This window comes from Euprymna scolopes, chromosome 5, assembly GCF_053919585.1.
Source record: "Euprymna scolopes isolate OS-2025 chromosome 5, ASM5391958v1, whole genome shotgun sequence".
Classification (NCBI taxonomy): Eukaryota; Metazoa; Mollusca; class Cephalopoda; order Sepiida; family Sepiolidae; genus Euprymna; species Euprymna scolopes.
The window spans coordinates 2,753,957-2,779,142 of NC_136486.1; the positions used below are offsets into that span (position 1 = coordinate 2,753,957).

The 25,186-nt window shown below is 28.5% G+C and overlaps 1 protein-coding gene across 3 annotated transcripts in view; it reads left to right on the forward strand.

The window, feature by feature from the left end:
• The first annotated feature begins 878 nt into the window (after nt 1–878).
• LOC145276691 (NADH dehydrogenase [ubiquinone] 1 alpha subcomplex subunit 13-like) overlaps nt 879–25,186 on the forward strand; it is an 85,411-nt gene continuing 61,103 nt past the window's right edge. For 2 of the 3 annotated variants that reach the window (XM_080127874.1, XM_080127876.1), the window contains exons 1-3: nt 879–1,009; nt 10,062–10,454; nt 22,557–23,081. In XM_080127874.1, coding sequence (XP_079984000.1) covers nt 1,006–1,009; nt 10,062–10,454; nt 22,557–23,081 — 922 coding nt within the window. In that variant the 5' untranslated portion in view covers nt 879–1,005. The remainder of the gene's footprint in view (nt 1,010–10,061; nt 10,455–22,556; nt 23,082–25,186) is intronic. The other variant, XM_080127877.1, reaches the window with a different exon arrangement.

Below are 25,186 nucleotides of genomic sequence, written 5' to 3' on the forward strand. Positions count from 1 at the left end.
CCAAAACATTTATTGTCTAAAAATGCATCAAAATATAATTGTAAAGACATTTAAAAGTCTGCGTAAGAAAATATAATTTTAATAAAACAATTTTGTAATGAACGCAACATTGGATTTTTATAAAGTAAAATTGTTTGTTTCTTTTTTTTTTTTTTTCGAACAAATAATTGAAATGAAACATTTTTCCAAAATTGGATTTTTTTCCGAAACATTTTTTGAATTAAAGTAAAATTGTCCCCTATTCTTTGATCGAAAAGCACCACCTGGCGACAGTTTAATGAAACGCACCACAAGATATGGTTGCCGTCCACATACTGTAGAAGTGCCGATCAATCAACCTCCTATGCGTCATGAGTAAATATCTTGAATCTGTGATGAATAGAGAAATTGTCCACCAGAGAAAACAACATATTCAGTGACATGCAATATGGTTTCCGTTCGGGGCGATGAACAGCTGATTTGTTGACGGTAATATCACACAAGATCAGTGAATCTATAGATAATGGATTCGCTTTTGGAGCCATAAGGGTCAGGCACAATGGTCTACTTCATAAGATCTCCAGCTACGGAATAACTGGAAATGTCTCAACCATAAAATCTTTCTTCTCTGAAAGGTTTATTAAAGTCAAAAATCCGATGTATTAACGCTGTCGTACCTTAGGGATCCACCTTGGGCCCAAAACTCTCTTCATAATCTTCATCAACAACCACTCAAATCACATTCTTTGTTCTTTCGTCGACATTTATGCAGACAGATAAATGGCTAAACAATAACTACAGTTTATATTAAACTTAACCTTGTATAATATACAGCCGTCGTGGGGAGACAAATAAATCGCAGTAAATTCACTTTATTCTCTAATAAATCTGCCTTGATTATTTCAAATCCTATTTACGTCATAATTACGTCATAATGTTGTATCAGCGATTATCAAAATGACGACGTCCTCAGTTTCGTAATGTGCGCTTTTTGTTTGACAGCCATAACTTTAAGGACTACCTAAAATGGGTAAGTTTACTCATCATTGGTATTTCTTATTCCGAAAGAAAGTCATCAGACTAAAGAATACTTATGCAGTATAAAAATCGTGCTATCGCCGGAATTGTCTGTGCGGTTTACGGAAAACGCCGAAAGGTGTCGAAACGCTAAGCCAATAAAAAAGACTCTGTAGTGGAGGATGCCCTTTTCTCTTCCCTGCAACCTCTTTCCCACAGAAGAGATGTTGCGAGCCTTTCTCTGCTTTATCGTTATTTTTATGGCAAGTGCTCGTCTGAGCTCCAATCTGTGTCCCCCCCTGTCCTGACTTTCATGAAAAACACTCGTCTAGTTGAAACCACTATTAATAATTTCCCCCACTCTTTATCTGTACCTAAACCTAAACGTAGATTCCATTAACAAAGTTTATTTCTTAGAACTGCACACCTGTGGAACTCTGTTCTGTTTTCCTGCTTTCCAACTAACTACAATATGGTTGTCTTCAAGTCCAACGTGAACAAATTCTTGATGAGCTATCCCTTTAAGTAATCCAATTTACCAAATTTCCAATACTAAAGTTGACTATAACATATTTCCCTTAACCACTGTACACTTATTAACCCTTATCCTCGGGTGACCTCCGGGCCTTGATAAGTGGTGACTCCTTTGTAAAAAAAAATCCATTTTCAATTTGTTAGCTATCAGTTATTTGTTATTCAAAAATAAACATTTATTCATAAAATTTTCAATGAGTGTTTTTCTTGATTTGAATTTGAATGTTCTTAAAGTTTCGTAAAAATTGTCCAATAATTGTTTAAGAATATTATTTTCATTTTTCAATTAAATTTGAATTGAAATGGTTTTCATTTTTAATTAAATTTTAATTTTTTTCAATTAATTTTTCATTAAAATCGGTTTCATTTTTCAATTTTTTTTTTAATTATTCTCACTTTTCAATTAATTTTTAATTGAATTAGTTTCATACCAACAGAATTAATGTATTACGAAATAAAATCACAAGTCTTTCGTCCGGCACGTTGCGAAGTTTTCCGTAAACCGCACAGACAATTTTGACGATAGAACGGTTCTTATACTGCATAAGTACTAACTAAAGACTACTAATAACAGAAAACTTACTGTGCAAAATTATGACCATATACATTTCGATTATTATTTCTTTTCTTTATATGCTTCCTTATAATTATTATCGTTTATTATGACATACGGCTATAAAAAAATACCTTGATGCTCCGTAATATCACTGAAGTTAAGCGATGTCGAGCCTGACTAACACTTAGCTAAGTAATCATTTTGAAATAACTGTATGTACGCTGAATGTAAAACCTGGTTCTAACGGTCTTCCAGAAGAGAGACGGTTGCCTATCTGCAATAAATAATCCTGATCCGTTCCTTATAACTTGTTCCGACCAGACACTGGCCAGATACGGCAAACTGATGTGTGTGTATTTATATAGACTAACAAAAGTACCCGTCGTTGACTGGGTTCAAAAACAGCCTACAGAAAATGGACTCTGATTTATGAAAGTATGATAGGTTATGAAAAGGAAGGGTTGTAAATTTGGGTTGAATTTGGGGGTATCAAAACCAAAGCAAAATATGGTGAAAGTAAAAATAAATTAGATAAACACCATAATTTATTATACCATACCTTTTCACACTGAAACACTTATCACAATATTCTGTGGATCTATATTAAAAACCCTTTTTAAACTTTGTGACATATTTCCATTCTATGGAGGTAAGGTGCGAACGAACACCCCATAATTTTTATTATACCATATTTCTTCAGATTGAAATATAATTATCAAAGTATACTTACGCAGATAGATATGAAGAGTCTTTATTAAGATGAAATAACGAATGAGAGTGACTCAGAATAGAAAATGAATCACTGCTGAAATTCATTGCACATCGCGGGTTTTTAAGCACATAGTCTGTTATAGCAGAACCATGCGTATTACTCAAAACATCCGTTGGTCGGTACATTCCATTCCTGATTTTGCTGGGTACATGTTGTTGGACGCGACCATTTAACGTAGTTGGCACTGCAACTACATTTAAATTGATAAATGACATTATTCACATGATGGGGAGCAGAACGTCCTTTCGAGAGGATGGCAATAATGGTTCTGTCGAAAACACCACACTTAGATTAAAGACAAAATAGCAATGTTCAACAGCTGAGCTAATCTGTTTGGCGAATTTTTCACTTATTGTCGCCAACCAAGGTAAACGAATGTCAATTGGACATTTAGCCGCCACCTTAATTTTTATTTGAAAAAAATTATTTATTTTCCTTTTTATGGTGGAGTTAATCACATCAAGAAGGTGCCCATTATTGGACAACGTATTGGTGATCGTTTTTAGTTCTTCATCTAATTAAGATTGTGAACAAATCATGAAGGCACGATGTGTCAAGGTCCAAATTAAGCTATGAGTTCGTTTGTTAGAGCAAAATGAATCCCAACGTATATACAGCTTCGTAAACGTTGGTTTACGGTAAATTGATGTTAGATAATTTGATGGAGTTTTCGTTATCAATACATCAAGGAAGGCTAAAGTAGAATTATTTTCTCCCTCATAGGTTTACTTTATTACTTAAAGAGACCTTCTCTCTGTAAGCAAAGGGATTGTCTTTTGGGTCTTGACGTGATTAGTCTCTAAGGCGTTTCCTCTCCATTGTATAATTATCATAACGGTAGATTTATTTTAGTCGTTTCCCCGATAAAATTTGTTCCCCCATAAAAAATGCCTCGATTTGGCTTTGAAAAGTGTAAGCGAAACCTGGTCGGTCGACTCTACCCCCCCTTGTTTGTTTATTTTTTTTAAACCTCCATTGAATGTTTCCCCTCCGTCCTTCTTTTTACCATGGATACAAAAACTCAATCTTCCCTTTTTAATAGCTATAATAAAGTTTTGTACCCCTTCAAAATATTGATTATATATATATATATATATATATATATATATATATATATATATATATATATATATATATATATATAAAATAACAAAAAGTTAACTGTTTTAAATCACTGTTAATATAGAATGCAAAATTCAAAATTTAATGGTTTCAAAACTAACACAAGTGCAGAATATTTTCAATAAATAAACATATTTTTTAAATCGACATTTCGGTTCATAACAATCTTCATCGGGATATACAAGTTTTTGTTTTTTTTACGTACCACAGTAATAATGCTTGGCATGTTTTTCTTTGTTCAAATGTCCGATATAGTAGAAAACGCCGGCCGAGCGTGTATTTCTTAAGTAATGAAAAATAGACTTTTAAAAGCACTGTTGATATGTAGTAGACAAACTTGCAACAAGTACAGTAGCAGGAGTTAATTCTCGCGGCTCGAGATTTGAAATCCATTTTCTCCCTGGCTTGTCCAATCACAAGCCAGCTCTCAATCACGTGACCGAGTACATAAAAGGCTAAATCGGCAACTCTTCCTTCTCTTTCTCCCTGGCTTTCGCTGGCAGCAGACATTCGCCTTTAACCCCAGGCTAACGTGAGTACAACAAGCCAACATGGCTATCGTCAAAACTTGCTTCCACGCGCAATTCACACACGTACTCTTTCCTAGCACGAGACACTAATCCTTTGTCCCGTCTCTACTATCGGACGCACGCTCCTACAACACGTAAACACATTGAACACTTTTCTCTCTAACAGGCCTGTCGGATAGTTAATCTACGTCCCCACATCAGAAACTCTTTTCACTAAATACAAACGCGCACGAACACTGAACTCTCCTACTAACCTGTTTCTCTTTTGTACACGCTACTAACGAAGATAACAAATAAAGTTGTTTTTTAATGTTAAAATGTGACTTCCTTTCATTGTTTTCATTTTAACTAAAGATATTGAATGCAAAATTATTCTACATTTTCCATTACGGATTAAATCTTATTACTCAGTGCTATTCAATACATTTTGATTGTTATATTTTTTTATAATTTTGACTCATTTTATACGCTCTCAATCACTCGTTTCCCTTCATTTTTCTCTCTGGATTTATTAATCCTCCATACCTATTTATCGCGGTGAAACTGTGCTGGTTCGTCATCGGAAGAATTATCTTTAAAAAGTTGCTTCTAGGGTTTATTGAGTTTGTATCAGGTGTATTCGGGTCGACTGCGAATAAATATCACATTTAAAATTCTCACTGACAAGAACTGTTTAAATATTAACACTTTCACTTTCCGATGTTTTTATTCAAACTTCCTTTACGATGGTAAAAAGTGTTTACGGAGCATGCACAGTCACAGTTGAGAGTGACTTTTTACTGCAGCCAACAATTGTGTTTCCAAATTTTCACCTGTAAAATTTTCTTTGTTAGAAATTTTTTAACAAAAAATTTCCATTTTTTTGTTAACGTTTCTACGACTTTTTTAGAAATTTTATTTTCTTTCCAAATTAATAAAATGTCCATTTTTTCTAACTTAATACAAAATAAACATATCATTACAAATTTAACATTTTTCCAGTTTTTTTTTGCCCAAAATTTCCACTTTTTTGTAATTTTTCTACAAAAACAAAAAATCCCTAAAAACATCCACATAAACTTTAGTTTGTACAAAAAGTACATTTTTCACAAGCTTTGAGTATTTATCTTCATAAAGTTTTCTTCTCGAATACTTGTAAGAATAAATATGAATACCAATATGGGTTTATGCGACGGTTGTACGAATTACGTGCCAAAATATATGGAGGCCATTGAAAAAACAATTACAGAAAACATTGGATAGCGAAATTGTTAATATAGTAAATAGTACTTGTCAGCGAGAATATTAAATGTAATATTCGATTGCAACAAATCCGAATACACCTAATACAAACTGAATAAACCTTGGCCCGAGAGGCAAAGATCAAAGTGTAATAGCTGTACCTGCAGATACTGCAAGCAAAGACCATATGTGGGGGAAACCCCACATATAAGACCTTGGTCAATGTAGGGAAAACCCTTCATACCAATTGTTACTATCCATCTCCCCTACTCCCCGGGGAGCTGGTCTCCATTTCCCCTTCACTCCTCACATTAAAAATCGGCCTTGTGCCTAATTTGCTCAGTGGGGGAGCAAATAAATACCAACCTCACATATCAGACACCATTGCTCTTGTAGCAATCAGTTTGGGTCAATGTAGGAGAAACCCTTCATACCGGTTTTCACTTTCCAGCCCCCCCTACCCCCTTCGGGGGAGCTGGTCCCTCTTTTCCCTCCCGACATGTGTTCTCTGACCACAATTAGTTGATATTTAAAATTTAGTAAGATTTTAACATCTTGTAATTTAGACTTTTAGTTTTTCGCTTAAAACATCATCTACACGGATGATCTAAGTGCCCTGGCCAATCTTTAATAAAATTCTATTCGACAATAGATCACAGTTTGATAATGTTGTATTCTATCGATGTATCTGTAACCAGAGTGCTTTTGTGATTAATTTTTATCCTATGGCAGTTTCTGATATATATTTTTTTGCTTTTCGATTTTTCATGTGTATATATTGTAGTTTGTTTAATGATATAATTATTTTGTAAAGGGCATTGTGCATGGATTTTGCAGTTACAGTTATTCTCATTAACTTACTTTTTTCTACTTGGATAATTGCTATATAATAAAATAAATAAAAATATAAACTACATAAAAATATAATAAAATAAATAAAAATATAAACTACATAAAAATATAATAAAATAAATAAAAATGTAATAAAATAAATAAAAATGTAATAAAATAAATAAAAATATAATAAAATCAATAAAAACGTAATAAAATAAATAAAAATATAATAAAATAAATAGAAATGTAACAAAATAAATAAAAATATAATAAAATAAATAAAAATGTAATAAAATAAATAAAAATATAATAAAATAAATAAAAATGTAATAAAATGAATAAAAATGTAATAAAATAAAAAAATATAATAAAATAAATAAAAATGAATTAAAATAAATAAAAATATAATAAAATAAATAGAAATGTAACAAAATAAGTAAAAATATAATAAAATAAATAAAAATGTAATAAAAAAAAATAATAAAATAAATAAAAATATAATAAAATAAACAAAAATATAATAAAATAAATAAAAATATAAACTACATAAAAATGTAATAAAATAAATAAAAATACAACAAATAAATAAAAATGTAATAAAATAAATAGAAATGTAATAAAATAAAGAAAAAATATAATAAAATAAATAAAAATATAACAAACAAATAAAAATATAATAACATAAATAAAAATGTAATAAAAATAATAAAAATATAATAAAATAAATATAAATGTAATAAAATAAATAAAAATATAAAAAATAAAAAAAATGTAATAAAATAAATAAAAATATAATAAAATAAATAAAAATATAATAAAATAAAAAAATATAAACTACATAAAAATGTAATAAAATAAACAAAAATACAATAAAATACACAAAAATATGATAAAATAAACAAAAATGTAATAAAATAAATAAAAATATAATAAAATAAATAAAAATAATACAAAATAAATAAAAATACAATAAAATAAATAAAAATGTAATAAAATAAATAAAAATATAATAAAATAAATAAAAATATAATAAAATAAATAAAAATATAATTAAATAAACAAAAATGTAATAAAATAAATAAAAATATAAGAACATAAATAAAAATATAATAAAATAAATAAAAATATAAACTACATAAAAATGTAATAAAATAAATAAAAATATTATAAAATAAAAAAATATAAACTACATAAAAATGTAATAAAACAAATAAAAATACAATACAATAAATAAAAATGTAATAAAATAAATAAAAAAATAATAAAATAAATAAACATGTAATAAAATAAATAAAAATATAATAAAATAAATAAAAATGTAATAAAATAAATAAAAATATAATAAAATAAATAAAAATGTAATTAAATAAATAAAAATATAATAAAATAAATAAAAATGTAATAAAATAAATAAAAATATAATAAAGTAAAAAAAATAAATTAAAATAAATAAAAATATCATAAATAAATAAAAATATAATAAAATAAAAAAAATATAATAAAATACATAAAAATATAAATAATAAATAAAAATGTAATAAAATAAATAAAAATATAATAAAATAAATAAAAATATAATACAATAAATAAAAAAAATAAAGTAAATAAAAATATAATAATAAAAATAAAAATGTAATAAAATAAATAAAAATATAATATAATAAATAAAAATATAATAAAATAAATAAAAATATAATAAAGTAAAAAAAATTGTGATAAAATAAATAAAAATATAACAAAATAAATAAACATATAATAAAATAAATAAAAATATAATAAACACAATAAAAATATAATAAACACAATAAAAATATAATAAATAAAAAAAGTTTAATAAAGTAAATTAAAATATAATAAAGTTAATAAAATTTATAAACTATGAAGCACCAATCAAGGAAGACAAAATATGTTTATCAATGTGATTTTTTAATGCTCCTTACTTTATTGATGTCTGTTATAATCCTATTATTCTCTTAAAATTGCACAGCTGGTTTGGAGAACGTCAATAAGAAACACTTAAACTTAAGGAAAAATTTCATGAACTTTTTAATAATAAAAATGTTTAAATATAATGAATCCGAAATGTAAATGAAAGACCGCTTACGTTATTGCTTGCAAACAAAATTATAATTAGGTGTTATCAGTTAAAATATTTACCTACGTTAATGGTAGTTAAGTAACCATAAAATAAATAGGCTAATATTTATTTGATGTAAGTGTTTATCTTGAATGGGAAAATTTTTGTAAATGATTGCTGTTGTTTAGCTCAAAATTAGAAAGTGTAGGAAAAATTCTGGAAACCAAGAAAATGGCTGACCGTTAAAGGGTCTGCACGTGTGTAAGTCATGTGATATCAAGCTGCCGGGGTGGGGAAGAAAGAATCAAGAAATGCGTGATTTTATTCTGGACTTTGGCTAGTCACTGCTTTAAGAAACTTGCGATATAAAAGAAAAGCGGATGGGGGGGGGTCTTCCGAAAGTTAGTTGGTGACGTTATAAGTAATTGCGAGATAAGATGGAAGCAGGAATTAAGGGGTGGGGACTAAAAAGGATAATATAATGGATTGAGTCTATACAATATTTAAGATCAACTTGGTAGATAAATAAACATTTATGGACGAGAAAAAAGCTAGCATTTAATAAAACAGAAATACATACATCAAATACTGAGATAAAATGTAGTTATTAATATTTGAATCTAAAAATAAAAGTATGATTAAAATTGAAAACACTTATCTCAACAAAAACACTTCCGTCTCCAAAATGCAAACTGTAGAGAAGAATGTAAGTTTTAACAGCGTTCAAAAGACTTTCTTTTTTTTTAAAATTAACCGTTAAAAGAAAAGCGTGATTTTATTCTGGACTTTAGCTAGTCACGTTTTAAGAAACTTGCGATATAAAAGAAAAGCGGATGGGGGGGCGGGGGTTCTTCCAAAAGTTAGTTACCTAAACGTAGATTCCATGAACAAAGCTTTTTTCTGAGAACTACACGCCTGTGGAATTGTCTTCCATTTTCCTGCTGACTACAATATGGTTGTGTTCAAGTCTAACGTAAATAAGTTCTTGATGAGCCGTTCCATATAAGTTATCAAATTTACCGAATTTTCATTACTAATATATTGTCCAATTTCTACTGTACACTCTTTAACCCTTATCCTTGAGTGGCCTCTTGGCCTTGATAATGTGGTGATGCCTGTGTGAAAAAAAAAATGGCAGCGCCCACAACTTTTATAACTAGCAAATCTCGATACTCATGTACAAAATCTTGCTGCTCAACTGTAAAAATGTAGGTTACGGGGAGAACGCAGACAGACAGTTGTGCAAAACTCCTTAGAGACTGTTGTAGCATGTTACTGAGCCACTTTGCTGTCTTATCTTGTTGCTTCTAATTTTTATTAAAGTAATATTATTTCTAAATTATTGTTTCTTTTCGTATTGCATTGTTACATATTTGTTAGTATACATGTTCATATTCTAATTTTCTTCTTTTTCCCTAGAAGTTGAGTATTCCATTAACATTGAGGACCTGAATGTTCAGCTCTACAAAGCCCATTTGCACATGACACGCACGGAGGCTGTGGTCATACCAGCAAACCCAAATTTATTACATTTCGAAGGTAGTGCAAAGGCTGTCTCTGCGGTGGCTGGACCAGAACTGGAAACGGAGATCCGTTCCCGTTTCCCAAGACCAATTCCACTTGGTGAAGCTGTCGCGACACATGCGCCCAACATGGGAAATCAATACATATTGCACTGCATCATTCCTCATTACACAGCTGAGAAATCAGAACAAACGGTTCGATTGGCTCTGGTGAATTCTATAACATGGGCGTTTTCCCTATGTGAAGAACTCGAAGTTCGGTTTCTTTCAATGCCTTTACTTGGAAACGGTAAATATCTCTTAATATTCTATTGCCGTTTATGTTTGTTTTCTTTAGTGTTAAAGCATATCAAACTATTTACAGTGCCGGTGATTGATTATGTGGCTTTAAATATAAAGGAAGATTAAATGGGAAAGAAAATGAAGGGTTGCTTTGAAGCATGTGGCGTGTTTCATACGTTGGGTAGTTGATTTCAGTATCAAAAAGAACTTGCATTTGATTTTTAAACGTGGCGTTTATTTGCATATAAGGAAAACAAGTACTTTAAAAGGGTGAACTGGGGAAGAATTTTTAACAGCTAAGAGAACACTGAAGCCGAGATTTGTTGGTGTTCATTGTGGTTCAGTTTATTTACTTACTGGATTAATCTTTTTAAACATGTTGTTACATGTTAACAGTTGGACCCAGCATGTTGAAGAGACAGTAAGAAAAGAACGAAAAAAGGAAAGAAATTTAACTTAACTTTTCAATTTAAATAAAAGGCATTTATTCATGGTACTTTCCAAAATAACGCATTGCATCTTACTTTAAAAATCTCTTAGTTTATCTCGTCTGCCATGTTATTAAGAAACCCTGCCATCTCAACATGAGCTTAAAAGTCTCTCATGGCCATGAGCTACATGTTCATTTTACATGGCTTTTCTTTTGGTCCTTGCCATGTGGTGTTCTTTTTGTCTCTCCATTTTTTCTTTGTCTTCTCTTCTTCCACTGTGACGTTACCTCATGCACTGGTTTGCTCATTTGTATATGTGTCATATGGCTGCTGCTGCTAAAACGCCTTGGTGGCTACGTTAAATAACTACTTATCTACTATATAATATTTTGATTGCAGAAATTCCCCTCTGGACCAAATTACCGTAGGTTTGCAATAATAGATGCTACATACAAATTTATTATGTCTAAACTATTATCCAAGATCTTATGTAACTTTAGAATGCCGTTTTAGATACATTTATTCGTTAGAATTGTGACGGTACCCTCGGGTAGGGGTCTCCTAAGAAGATTCCAACACCGAGAGCGCGTCTTGGAAAAAATAAATATAGGGTGCCAGCTGAAAGTTATTCAGCCGAGATAGCACCTGTCCAAGTTCGGATCAGTGATATCGCCATGGAATACTTCGGTGACATTCACATTAACAAATGCAAGGCAACGAAAAATGGTGAGGAACACAACGACATTTATATAAGTGTTATAAACACGACAATTTATTTATAAAACAAGGCTGGAGAGAAAATAACGGAAAACAAAACAGGGCAACAAGACAATAATTCAAACAAATAAAAATCATGCAGACAATGTTATGGGATAAAGCAAGGGGAGGGGAATATGTGATGCTTGTAATTGTTCAAAGAATATCGTCTCTTATTCTCTTTTCCTTCCTTTTCAAATGGAAATCAATGAGGTGCGTAAGTAATGTTCCAGGGGGGGGGGTTATAATGAGAAATTTCAAGAAAATAAAGATTGTCTCTTTTCACTACTTTTTTTTTCTAGGAGTCAATAATAGATTGTTCATGGGCCGGCCAAAGGGAGGGTCCAGTGATGGGGAGAATTATTTAGAGAGTTGCTTCTTTATCTCTTTCTTTTTCTTTTTATATGAGGCACATAATAGTTCAACGTAGTTAGCTATTTGTACGAGATGGGAGTTGGACAATTTGAAAAGTGTACTTATCTTTCCTTTTTCCGGAGTTGCTGGTCCGTATTCCGACGGCGCGAAGTTTCACTAATATTCGTTTCTTGCTTTTCGTTTTTCTTTCCCTTTTGTTTTTTTGATAAGCAATTCTCATGACTGACTTTTAAATTCCAACCATTGCGTGCCAAGGTATGAACATTGTCTCCTTATCAGCGTGATGTGAGTCGATTGGTTTTTTTTTCTTCACCGTGCGATTTCAGTCCAACTATCTCATGCCAAGGTATATCCATTGTTTCCTTATCGGCGCGATGTGAGTCGACTGGTGTTTTTCACCATGCGACGTGGGCCACGGTGTCTATAGGTTGAAGAGAAGAATCGCCACGCGTGTGATCGCGTCTGCACTCTCAGTCCGACTGATTAAATTTCCCGCTTTTTCTTTGCTTCCAGACCAGTTGGGGATGGGGATGTTGTATCAATGACATCCGCTCAAGGCTGGGGTGGGGGTGTGTCATCTTGATATACTGTTGCCATAACAACACGGAAAACTGGGGCATCCCATCTGGTCTCGCTTTAACTACGACTGATTGTGATATGAGAGTGTGGGGGGGTTGTCTGCTTGATTAATATATATATATATATCACAAATAAAGAGGAGGGGGTATAGCCATTTCTCTTAACAGAATACAATCCTACATTACATCCTAGAAGAAACACCACCACGACCACTAACATCTTTAGAAGAAGTAGTTCTTATTTTTCCCTCTAATTTTATGTCCTCCTACCATACTCAGTCATCACCGGGTAGACGTATACACATTATTATTATACTGACCTTGCACCTTTCGTAATTGTATCAAAAGCTCATATACATACCATTAACTTTCCATTTCCCATTTCAAAAATAACAGTTTCTCTCTTCAAATTTCCCTAATTTTCCATTGGCTGAGATCTGACAAACCGATTATTCTGGAATAAAATATTCTTACATAAACGAACATGCTCGACATTTACAAATATGGCTACCCTCTCTATATGACGCTACCATCAAAAAATAAATTCATCCAAATACAACCACGTTAAATCCCTATTATCAGAAATTTCAGTACTGATACACTAACTCTTACATATGTACACATTAATTATTCGAAACAACCATACACCCACAAAAAATACCCTAGAAACAAAATACATTACATTTACATTTAACCGTGTTTACCTTATACGCTTTCCGAGCATTGTTGTTTTTCTCCTACTATGCTTTTTTACTTTTTAAGAAAACAGTCCTATACCTCCACCCCGCCCCCCTCAAAATTACCCTATATTTACTTATTCTAGAAACACAAACATTTCTTTGTGTGTTTACCTTTTATGCTTTCTGAGCATCAATGTTTAACTTCTACTGTGCTTTATTACGAGCTGTTACATATTTAAATATTTTAATTTTTTTTTATAACAACAAACAAAACAATTCTATATCTACTCCCTCCCCCCCCCCAAAAAAAATATAACCCCATGATGCATGTACGTTATATACTTACTTATTCAACAAACACTACCCCTCCTTTGTATTTTTGCTTGAAAGATTATTTTTTTACCTTTTTTTTTTTTTTTTACACAGTGGTCACCACTTATCAAGGCTCGGAAGCCACTCAGGGATAAGGGTTATTGCAAGTACATTACGTTAGTGTGGAGATTTAATGAAGTGTTTACTTAAGAGGGTGGTTCATCAGGAATTTGTTAACGTTGAACTCGAAGACATCCAAGTTGTAGTCAGGTGGGAAGCAGGCAGACGGAACAGAGTTCCACAGGCGTGCAGTTCTAAGAAAGAAGCTTTATTCATGGAATCCACGTTTTGATTTAGGCACAGATAAAGAGTAGGGGAAATTTTTCACAGTGGATTCAGCTAGACGTGTGTTTTTCGTGAAAGATTGGCGAGGGGGGGACCAGAGATTGGAATTCAGATGAGCACCTGCCATGTAAATAACGATAAAACAAGGATAGGCTTGCAACGTCTCTTCTGTGGGAGAGAGGTTGCAGGGTAGAGAAAAGGGCATCCCCCGCTAAGCCACGAAGTCTATTTTGTACTCTGTCAAGGCAGGATAGGCTGTTTTTAGCAGCTCCTTCCCAGATATGGCAGCAGTATTCCATCCTTAGATGTACTTGGCTTTTATATAGATAGAGAATTGCATCAGTAGTGAGATATCTTCTGGAGTGGTAGAATGATCCCACCATCTTTCCAGCGACCTTGGCAACAGACTCACCAAGTAAAAGATTGTTTCAGCAATCTGCCATGCTATTTATAGGTTTCCCACTACGCTGAATCAAAATATGTTAATTATATTTGACGGTACAAGTACTTTACGACATATTATAACGCCCTCTCCATGTAGTTATTCTCACACCCCCACCAAAAAAAAAATAAAAAGAAATATATATCCTGAACCCAATATTTTATGCATATTAAAAACTTATTTGTTATATGTTTGCTATTCTTTCTTTTTTTTAAATAAATTTGTACCCTAACTACAACTACACACTTTTCTTTAAAATGATGACTTTTATAAGTTTCCCACTATGCTGATTTAGAAAATCTCATTTTTATTTGGCGGATACAAATATTTTCCGAGATATAATGCCCTGTCTTGTGCACTGTTAATAATTGGCCACCAGATTAGTATGCACGGGCTGACTGACACTGCAACCACCAAATTATTTTGTTGGTTCAGAGTATTTGCATGTGGGAATCCTGACAGCGATTATCAAGATTCCGTTTTGGACAAATTTTTTGACAACCCCACCCCACTCAAAATGAGGTGTCTATTCCGAAAACTGTTCTTAACATGAGGAGGTTGAGGGTTGGGCAACAACAGCAACAGTCATACCTCATTTGTTTTCACGGAGGTGAGGGAGGCATGCTTCCACCAGGCAACGCCGGTTAACAGGTCCTGCTAGTTTATAATGTACAGATGTACGTCAAGATATTTTTTATCCATTCTGATGCCATACCAGTCAGAAAGCAAGAACATAATCAGACTTGATATGACTTGATAATTTCTTGACAATGTAAGGATGAGTCAAAATCTTTTCTGAACCTTACTTCTCCATATTGTATGAAATATTCCCAAAGTTAAGCAATAGAAACATTGATAACTACAAAAATATTTATCTGATCAGACTAACATTTTGCATGGGGGGTTAGTGCTATTAAAATTTGAAAATATGGTCTTTCTTGACGTACATTTTTGAAGTCATTGTCATATGTGCGACGTCATTGGTTAAAAAATCTCTACGATAAACAGAACTGAAGTTGCTGCCTGCTATTGTTTTAACATCCATTCCCATAGTCTTTGACTTTGATATTCACAAATTAAGTCGGTTCTTTTATTCTGATGCATCGTATGTATCTGTCTAAATCTAATCCTGCGTCTTGATATGTAAAATATGGTATAGCTCTGTCGTCAGACATCGCTGAGTCGAATCAGAGTTGTAAGGCACAAATATAAATCTTTCGACCTGATTGTATCGAAGACGATGTGGCACTAAATACAATCCTGTGAAGCGAGGAATAAATACGTTCAGACACGTTGTGCTCTTAATAGTTCTGAGCTTATGCTGTGTTTATCATCAAAACTTTGATATTGATGCTGAAACTGTGGTAAGTGGCTGTGGCTATCTGGCATTTCTTCTCTGTTTTATGTAGAAAATGTGTTGTATTAATCCAAGAACTGATCCCTTCAGTGTGCTGTGTCTGGCAGGCTTTAAGTCTGTAAGCTGTAAAAGAGATGGTTGCATTTTTGCCTATAGAAATTTATGCTTTATTATATAACTAGCATAGATACTTGGCGTTGTCCGGGCTAACATGAAGTTCGGTTTGGACACACCTGCTAAACTAAGGATGTTGAGTACTTTCATTGATACCCCCACAACAATTTCAAAAATAAAAGAACGGATAAAAACACAAAAAATGTAATCACCCCCAAAAATGAAGAAGTATGTGACAACCTTCCCACCAGATATTTTGACAGAAGAGATATGAAAGAAAAAGCGATTTGCTGGATATTGAGCACTTTTTGTTACCCATGCACTGGAGAAATGCCCCCCCCCAAAAAAAAAATGAATCAAAACAACTTGTATCACCAATCAAAATAGCAGGGAGTGCCCATGCAACCGAAAAAAAAAAACGAGCTGTGGTGGCCAGGCTCAAACATGAAATGCAAAAGAAGGGAAAAAGGCAAAAAGTTACAGGCAAACGTATTTGCCTGCACAGTCACGAGTGCTTATGACGTCATGGCATTGCAAAATAAGCTTTATAGACAGTTATAGTTAGTTGCATGATTGCCAAAACAGTGATGTCCAGTTGATCACCACAGAATGAATCTTTTTTCTAATGTTGGCATATTATGCATGCAAGGCATTGCTCTTTTAGAGGGTATCAGTTTCAATTCGGTCGGATGCAGCTGACTAAAGTTTTAGCAGACATAGAAACACACAAAACACAGACATCTTTCCTTTATATAATAAATTTGCTAACACTAAGGGTTCAGTACATTGGGTTTGAACACACCATCCATAAATTTTCAAACCTTCATTTGGTGTGAAAATTTGTTTATAAGAAAAAAAGAAAAAGACAATAAAAAACAATCTTGTAATATTTCAGCATTAATAATTGATTTTATAATGTTAAATTGAATTTTTTTAAAATGCTTAATGCTGCAATATTTTAAGTTATAAATTTATTATATTCTTTACAAGAATAGCTTGTCTTTTTCTTTTCCAGTTTAACAATTATTCCTTTTACTTTTCTAAGTTTTATCTTAACCATATTACTTTTCATGCTCGTATTTTTATGTAATCCAATATTTTTCCAGGCTTTGCTTTGAAATAATATTTTCTTTTTTGTGTTCAATATTATACGCATTTTCAATAATCCATAAAAAATTATTACCAACTTCTTAAATTGACTAAATAAAAAAATCAAATAAAACATCTAATTAAGTAAATAAACAGAAAAAAGGACAAAAAAAGAGAGAAACAGAATTAATGGGCGATCTCATAAAGATTATCAGCCCTAGCACGGCAAAGAGAATCACTTTTGTTAACTCTCTCTCTATAACCCAAATAAGATGGCATGCCAGCGACATTCCCGCTATAATTTATGAAGGTGTCGACAACAAAAAAGTTGCTATGATAACCAACATCCAATCAGAAGAAATCGTCTCTAAAACGTCATGTTGAAAATGTTGCTATGGCAACCAACAACCAATCAGAAGAAACCGTTTCTCACATTCCTTACTTATTCTGAAGACTTTTGAACACTAGTAATTTTATTATAACGTTTGTTTTAATGAACGAAAATTGAAAATATCTCTTTCAAAATAAAGCTGAAAACGTGACCTATGAAATGTACAAATTGTTTGAAATTTGATCACAAAATGAGTGAGCGGTGAAGCTTTCAAGCAATTTTAAATGAGTAAACACTTACGTATATATTCAAACACGGTAGAGTTTGAATGATAAGGAGTCAACGAGTCTCATGATATTTTTAAATGGGTTTTCGTATATTTCAATGAATATCCAAGTAACATAATTTTTTCGATGGGTGTCTGATATAGAGCCAATGGCTTATTTGAAATTATTATGGAAGCAAATGATCATTTCTAAGTATGTTAATCGATATCTTATAGGAATAATTTCAAATTATTTAATGAGTTAAGTGGTTAATTTTTAAATAGTTTTCTCAATATCAAAAAAAAAAAAGTTCTGTCTATTATTTTAATTTCCAAAAAATTTCTATGTTGTCTTATTTTTTCCATGACATAAAACCTTAAAATTAGGATTAAAATATGAATATATATAGAATTACTTATTAATATTAATATATATAGAATTACTTGTTAATATTAATATATATAGAATTATTAATATTAATAAATATAGACTTACTTGTTATTATTAATATATATATATATATATATATATATAGAATTACTTGCTAATAATAATATATATACAATTATTGATATTAATATATATAGAATTACTTGTAAATATTAATATATATAGAATTACTTATAATTATTAATATATACAGCATTACTTATTAATATAAATATATAGAAATACTTACTAAGATTAAGATATATAGAATTACTTGTTAATATTAATATATATAGAATTACTTGTTAATATTAATATATATATAAATATTAATATTAATATATATAGAATTACTTATTAATATTAATATATATATACAATTACTCATTAAGATTAATATATATAGAATTAATTGTTAATATTAATATATATATAGAATTATTAATATTAATAACTATAGAAATACTTGTTAATATTAATATATATAGAATAACTTGCTAATATTAATATATATAGAATTATTAATATTAATATATATAAAATTACTTGTAAATATTAATATATATATAGAACTACTTATTAATATCAATATATATAGAATTACTTATTAATATAAATATATATATATAGAATTACTTGTTAATATTAATATATATAGAATTATTAATATTAATAAATATAGAATTATTTATTAATATTAATATATATAGAATTACAAATTAAAATTAATATATATAGAATTACTTGTTAATATTAATATATAGAATTACTTATTAAAATTAATATGCATGGACTTACTTATAAAGATTAATATATATAGAATTACTTGTTAATATCATTATATATAGAATTACTTATACATATTAATATGTATAGATTAACTTATTAAGATTTATATATATAATTACTTGTTAATATTAATATATATAGAATTACTTGTTAATATTAATATGTATAGAATTACTTGTTAATATTAATATATAATTACTTGTTAATATTAATATATATAAAATTATTAATATTAATAAATATAGAAATACTTGTAAATATTAATATATATAGAATTATTAATATTAATAAATATAGAATTACTAATTAATATAAATATATATAAAATTACTTATTAAGATTAATATACATAGAATTACTTGTTAATATTAATATATATAGAATTACTTATTAATATCAATATATATAGAAATACTTATTAAAATCAATATATATAGAATTACTTTTTTATATTAATATATATAGAATTACTTATTGATATAAATATATATAGGATTACTTATTAAGATTAATATATATAGAATTACTTGTTAATATTAATATATATATTATTACTTGTTAATAATAATATATATAGAATTACGTGTTAATATTAATATATGTAGAATTACTTGTTAATGTTAATATATATATATAGAATTATTATTATTAATATATTATATATAAAATTACTTATTAATATTAATATATATAGAATTACTTGTTAATATTAATTTATATAGAATTACTTATTAATATTAATATATATATATATAGAATTACTTATCAAAATTAATATATATAGAATTACTTATTAATATTAATATATATAGAATTACCTATTAAGATTAATATATATAGAATTACTTGTTAATATTATTATATATAGTATTACTTATTAATATTAATATATATAGAATTACTTATTAATATTAATATATATATATATAATTACTTGTTAATATTTATGTATATAGAATTACTTGTTAATATTTATATATATAGAATTATTAATAATTATTAATATAGAATTACCTGTTAATATTAATATATACATAATTACTTGTTAATATTAATATATATAGAATTATTAATATTAATTTATATAGGATTACTTGTTAATATAAACATATATAGAATTACTTATTAATATTAATATATATAGAATTACTTATTAATATTAATATATATAGAATTACTTGTTAATATTAATATATATAGAATTACTTGTTAATATTAATATATGTAGAATTACTTGTTAATATTAATATATATATAGAAGTATTATTATTAATGTATATAGAATTACGTATTAATATAAATATATATATAGAATTACTTATTAAGATTAATATATATAGAATTACTTGTTAATATTAATTTATATAGAATTACTTATTAATATTAATATATATATAGAATTACTTATTAAGATTAATATATATAGAATTACTTGTTAATATTAATATATATAGAATTACTTATTAATTAATATATATAGAATTACTTGTTAATATTAATGTATATAGAATTACTTGTTAATATTAATATATATAGAATTATTAATAATTATTAATATAGAATTACCTGTTAATATTAATATATATAGAATTACTTGTTAATATTAATATATATAGAATTATTAATATTAATTTATATAGAATTACTTGTTAATATTAACATATATATAAATTACTTATTAATATTAATATATATAGAATTATTTGTTAAGATTAATATATATATAATTACTTGTTTAGATTAATATATATATAGAATTACTTGTTAATATTAATATATATATAGAATTACTTATTAAGATTAATATATATAATTACTTGTTAATATTAATATATATACAATTACTTGTTAATATTAATATATATAGAATTATTAATATTAATATAAATATAATTACGTGTTAATATTAATATATATACAATTACTTGTTAATATTAATATATATAGAATTACTTATTAATATTAATATATATAGAATTATTAATATTTATAAATATAGAATTACTTATTAATATTAATATATATAGAATTACTTAAATATTATATTTTAATTAATACAGAAACTGAGATATATGCACATGAGTGTTATGTGTTTTTTTCTCTAAAAGTTCACTTGTAAGTAAAAAAAAATACTCGAGCTAAGATTGAAACCAAATCTTAAGACAATGAGTCAGTACGATAACCATTACACCAGCCTGACACGTTCTTTACAATATGTTTTTAAAACTTATTTATTCTTAACATAAGGAAGCTGTCATGTTTCAAAACTTCACATGTGTAGTTGTGAAACAGTTGACAAACAGATAAAAATCCAATGATCCCCCACCCCCACCCAAGTAACAATTTTTTTAATTTTGACTTCTTTTAGCGGATATTTTTTTCCAGATAAGAAACAATTAAAAAGTTTTTCACGTGTCTGAATACTCTATATACTAACTTTCATTGATTATAAATGTTGCAAGTTGTTCTCACACACCATTTTCACTTTTAAAGATATACTAGATAATTAAAAGATATAAGTACAAACAAAGTATATAGTTAATTATAATTGCTGCCAATCAATTCTTTAGATTTCAGACTCCAGTGAGATTCTAGTTCTGTCCAACTATTTTCATAAATTTCGAAAATATTTCTATCTTGTATTATTTTAGTGTTATTTTAATGTTATATTAAAGTTATTTTAATGTTATTTTAATGTTATATTAAAGTTATTTTAATGTTATTTTAAAGTTATTTTAATGTTATTTTAAAGTTATTTTTAATGTTTTTAGTGTTATTTTAGTGTTATTTTAATGTTATTTTAAAGTTATTTTAATGTTATTTTAAAGTTATTTTAATGTTATTTTAAAGTCATTTTAATGTTATTTTAGTGTTATTTTAAAGTCATTTTAATGCTATTTTAGTGTTATTTTAGTGTTATTTTAATGTTATTTTAATGTTATATTAAAGTTATTTTAATGTTATTTTAAAGTCATTTTAATGTTATTTTAAAGTGATTTTAATGTTATTTTAGTGTTATTTTAAAGTTATTTTAAAAGTTATTCAATGAAAAAAAATTCAAATAAGGGTTAAAATATGAATATATCTATATATTGATATATGTTTATTTACTTGTCCATACGTCTAGTGTCACAAACAAAACATTAATAGGAAACAAATTATCTCCCTTCATAGCTGCTCTTTATCAGTTAAAATTATCTCCCTTTAAAGCCGCTCTTTGTCAGTTGAAAATCATCAAACCCATTTACTCTCACAAAATTTAAAAAATTTAAAAAAACAAATTTTGAAAAACATGGCTGTCTGTTTACGGTTTCAAATTGGCTATTTTATTTTATTTTATTTTATTTTATAAAAAAGTCATGTTAAGAGGAGACTGTAAGTTTTTGGATTATAGTTTCCTTTATAAAATTTTTAAACAATGTGTAAGTGAATTGACGTCTGTTCTTTTATGATTTATATAAAAATTATTCAGAAAAAAAATATGTTGTGTTGAATTTCCATTAAAAACATCTAAATTTTTTAAATCAATTCATTTTAGTTTTAAAAGGTTAAAACAAGAATTTTCAAAAAAATGTTTTAAATTCGTCATTATTTGTTTTATTTTAGTTTTTATTGATTTTATTTATAATTTTATTTATAATTTTATTCATAATTTTATTTATAATTTTATTTATAATTTTATTCATAATTTTATTTATAATTTTATTTATAATTTTATTCATAATTTTATTTATAATATGTTATAAAAAATTTTCAGCTACTGTGGAATTTCCATGGGCCCTGCTAATTATAAATAATGTCAACCAATTCTCTAGATTGCAGACAGATTCCAGTGAAGCTGTTTGCTGAAAGTTTATCCGAAGCAATAGAACAGTTCTTAACTGACTACGAAGAAAATCGAACTCTATCGTTCCTTCATATTGTCGACCTGAATATTGAAGCCCTTGAAAAACTCAAAAATCTCTTATCATGGAAGTTCAGAATCCGGATTCCCCAGACGCGCCAGGATGAAAAGCCAGATTTCAGTGTGACCCCAACCCGAATGCTGACACCAACATCATCGGCGGTCATCATAATCGTATCGAAGGCGCAGTTTGATCTGATATTTGAGCGGGTCGTTCGAGTATATTCCAATGAGTACAAAGTCCGGACTGTTGGTGCTAATTCAATTTTATTAACGGATATAAGGCCAAGAAAACAACGTCTTGTGAAGGACGTTGCTTACGTGAAATCGCCGCGCAATGTTAAAATGATAGACGTTTTCAAACGGGCGCTTTTCATGGAGTTAAGGTCCCTGCTTGGCTGTGGACGTCGGAATATTTCGCTTGTCATCGAAAAAGGTAATGTAATACAAGTATTTGATTTCTTTCTATCTTTTCATTTAATTGCTTTTACTCTCTCTCTCTCTCTCTCTCCCTCTATTTATATACATATGTATGTATGTATGTACGTATGCATGCATGCATTAGGTGTATCAGAATTTTTGTAGGAATTTTTGAAACCCCTAACACGAAACTGCGAATAAAATATAAAAATCTTGTAATTTCTCTGTTAAAAGTGGGTTATTTATTTTCTTTATGGATTATACTTCCAAAATAAACTATTACAGTTGTTTTAAAAGTAATAGAAATATTTTTTTTTTTTTATAAACAGTTATGAATTTTCCGAACTCAATATTTTTCAATTTTTAAACTTTAAAAATCTATCAAAATTTTTCTATTGATTCTATTTTTACGATATTTTCAGGGTCAATGTGAAATGTTATGTTCTTTCCAATAAACTGAATATAATATTTTAGACAAACGTTTTTTTTTAAATTCACCCCCCCCCCCATTTTCAAGTTTCTATTAAAAAGTAAATAATTAATTTACTCACCGAAAAGTAAATAATTAATTTACTCACAAATTGAAGAGAAAAGGTCAATAAATAATATATTCAAATTTAAAACAAAAAAAAACGTAGTGTTTTTTAGAATTTTACCTGTAAAGTTTGAAGTTTAAACCTTTTTTTTAAACTACCTTATTTGTTTTTTCTTTTTTTTTTTTAATGGAACCTTGGTCCTTGCTCCTTTAATTGAAAAAGAAATTAGGGCTTGAATTACATTTTTCGAGGAGTTATAAGCTTGGAAAGACAGGGGTTCGAATAATTCACGCCTCCCATTTTGAAATGTCTATTAAAAAGTAAATAATTAATTTATGTACCAAAGTCTTATATATCACAGATTGAAGAGAAAAGGTCAATAAATAATATATTCAAATTTAAAACAAAAAAAACAAACGTTTTTTTAGAAATTTACCTGTAAAGTCCGAAGTTTAAAACCTTTTTTTTTAAAAAAAACACGTTGTTTTTTTTTTAATGAAACCTGGGTCGTTGCTCCTTTAATTGAAAAAAAAAATTAGGGCTTGAATTACATTTTTCGATGAGTTATAAGCTTGGAAAGATGGGGTGGAATTATTCACTATTTTCACGAAATTTCTGACACACCTATGCATGCATATATATATATATATATATATATATATAGTAAGTAAGTTATAAAATATATATGGCCATTAAGCTACACTGAATATTCCGCGTTTCATCCACTCTAGGATTCTTCAGGCTTATGCGTGAATTTTGTGGTTGTTTGTCGTTTTTATATACGCATCTTTTATTGAGATTTTAGTTAGCCAATCAGCTTTCTAGTATCAACCGTGCTCTTCCTATCAGCCAATGAGCATGCACTTATCGGACAAAGGCCTATTTGACCTCTGGTTAACCTGTTCCTTTGTGTGTGCTCTATTTAGCCTGGATATCTAGTTTCTTGATCTGTTTTAAATCTAGGTTAGGGTTTTTTTTTTAATGTTAGTTTATATATAAATATATATATATGTACATACATATATGCACATATATATATGCATATATATATATACATACATATATATATATGTGTATATATGTATGAATCAAAAATCAATATGAAAAATATATAAATGTTTATATCTTTTCTGTATTTATTTCCTATGTGTTGACGTGTAGGAATACAAAAAGTCTTTTGAAGGAAATAAGAATATTAAATATAAAACATCCCTATTTAAAAATATTTTATGACTGGGCAACGCAGAGCAGTTTGCTAGTGTGTGTGTGTGTGTGTAAGATTCAAATAATTTGAATATCTTCATTTTTAACAAATAATATAACATCTGAGACTACACAGGCGTGTGAGTACGCAGACCTACCCACACACACACCTATATATACTCGTTCGTCATTTCAATTCGTTCAGTATGTAATTTAGAATGTTGGCACTTTGAGAAACCTTACAAGCAACAGAGCAAGGGAGATCACTCGGCCTGGAAATATAGCATCTGAAACTACACACGCACGTGAGCACACACACACACACACACACACACACACACTTATATATGTTCGTTTGCCGTTTCAATTCGTTTAATGTGTC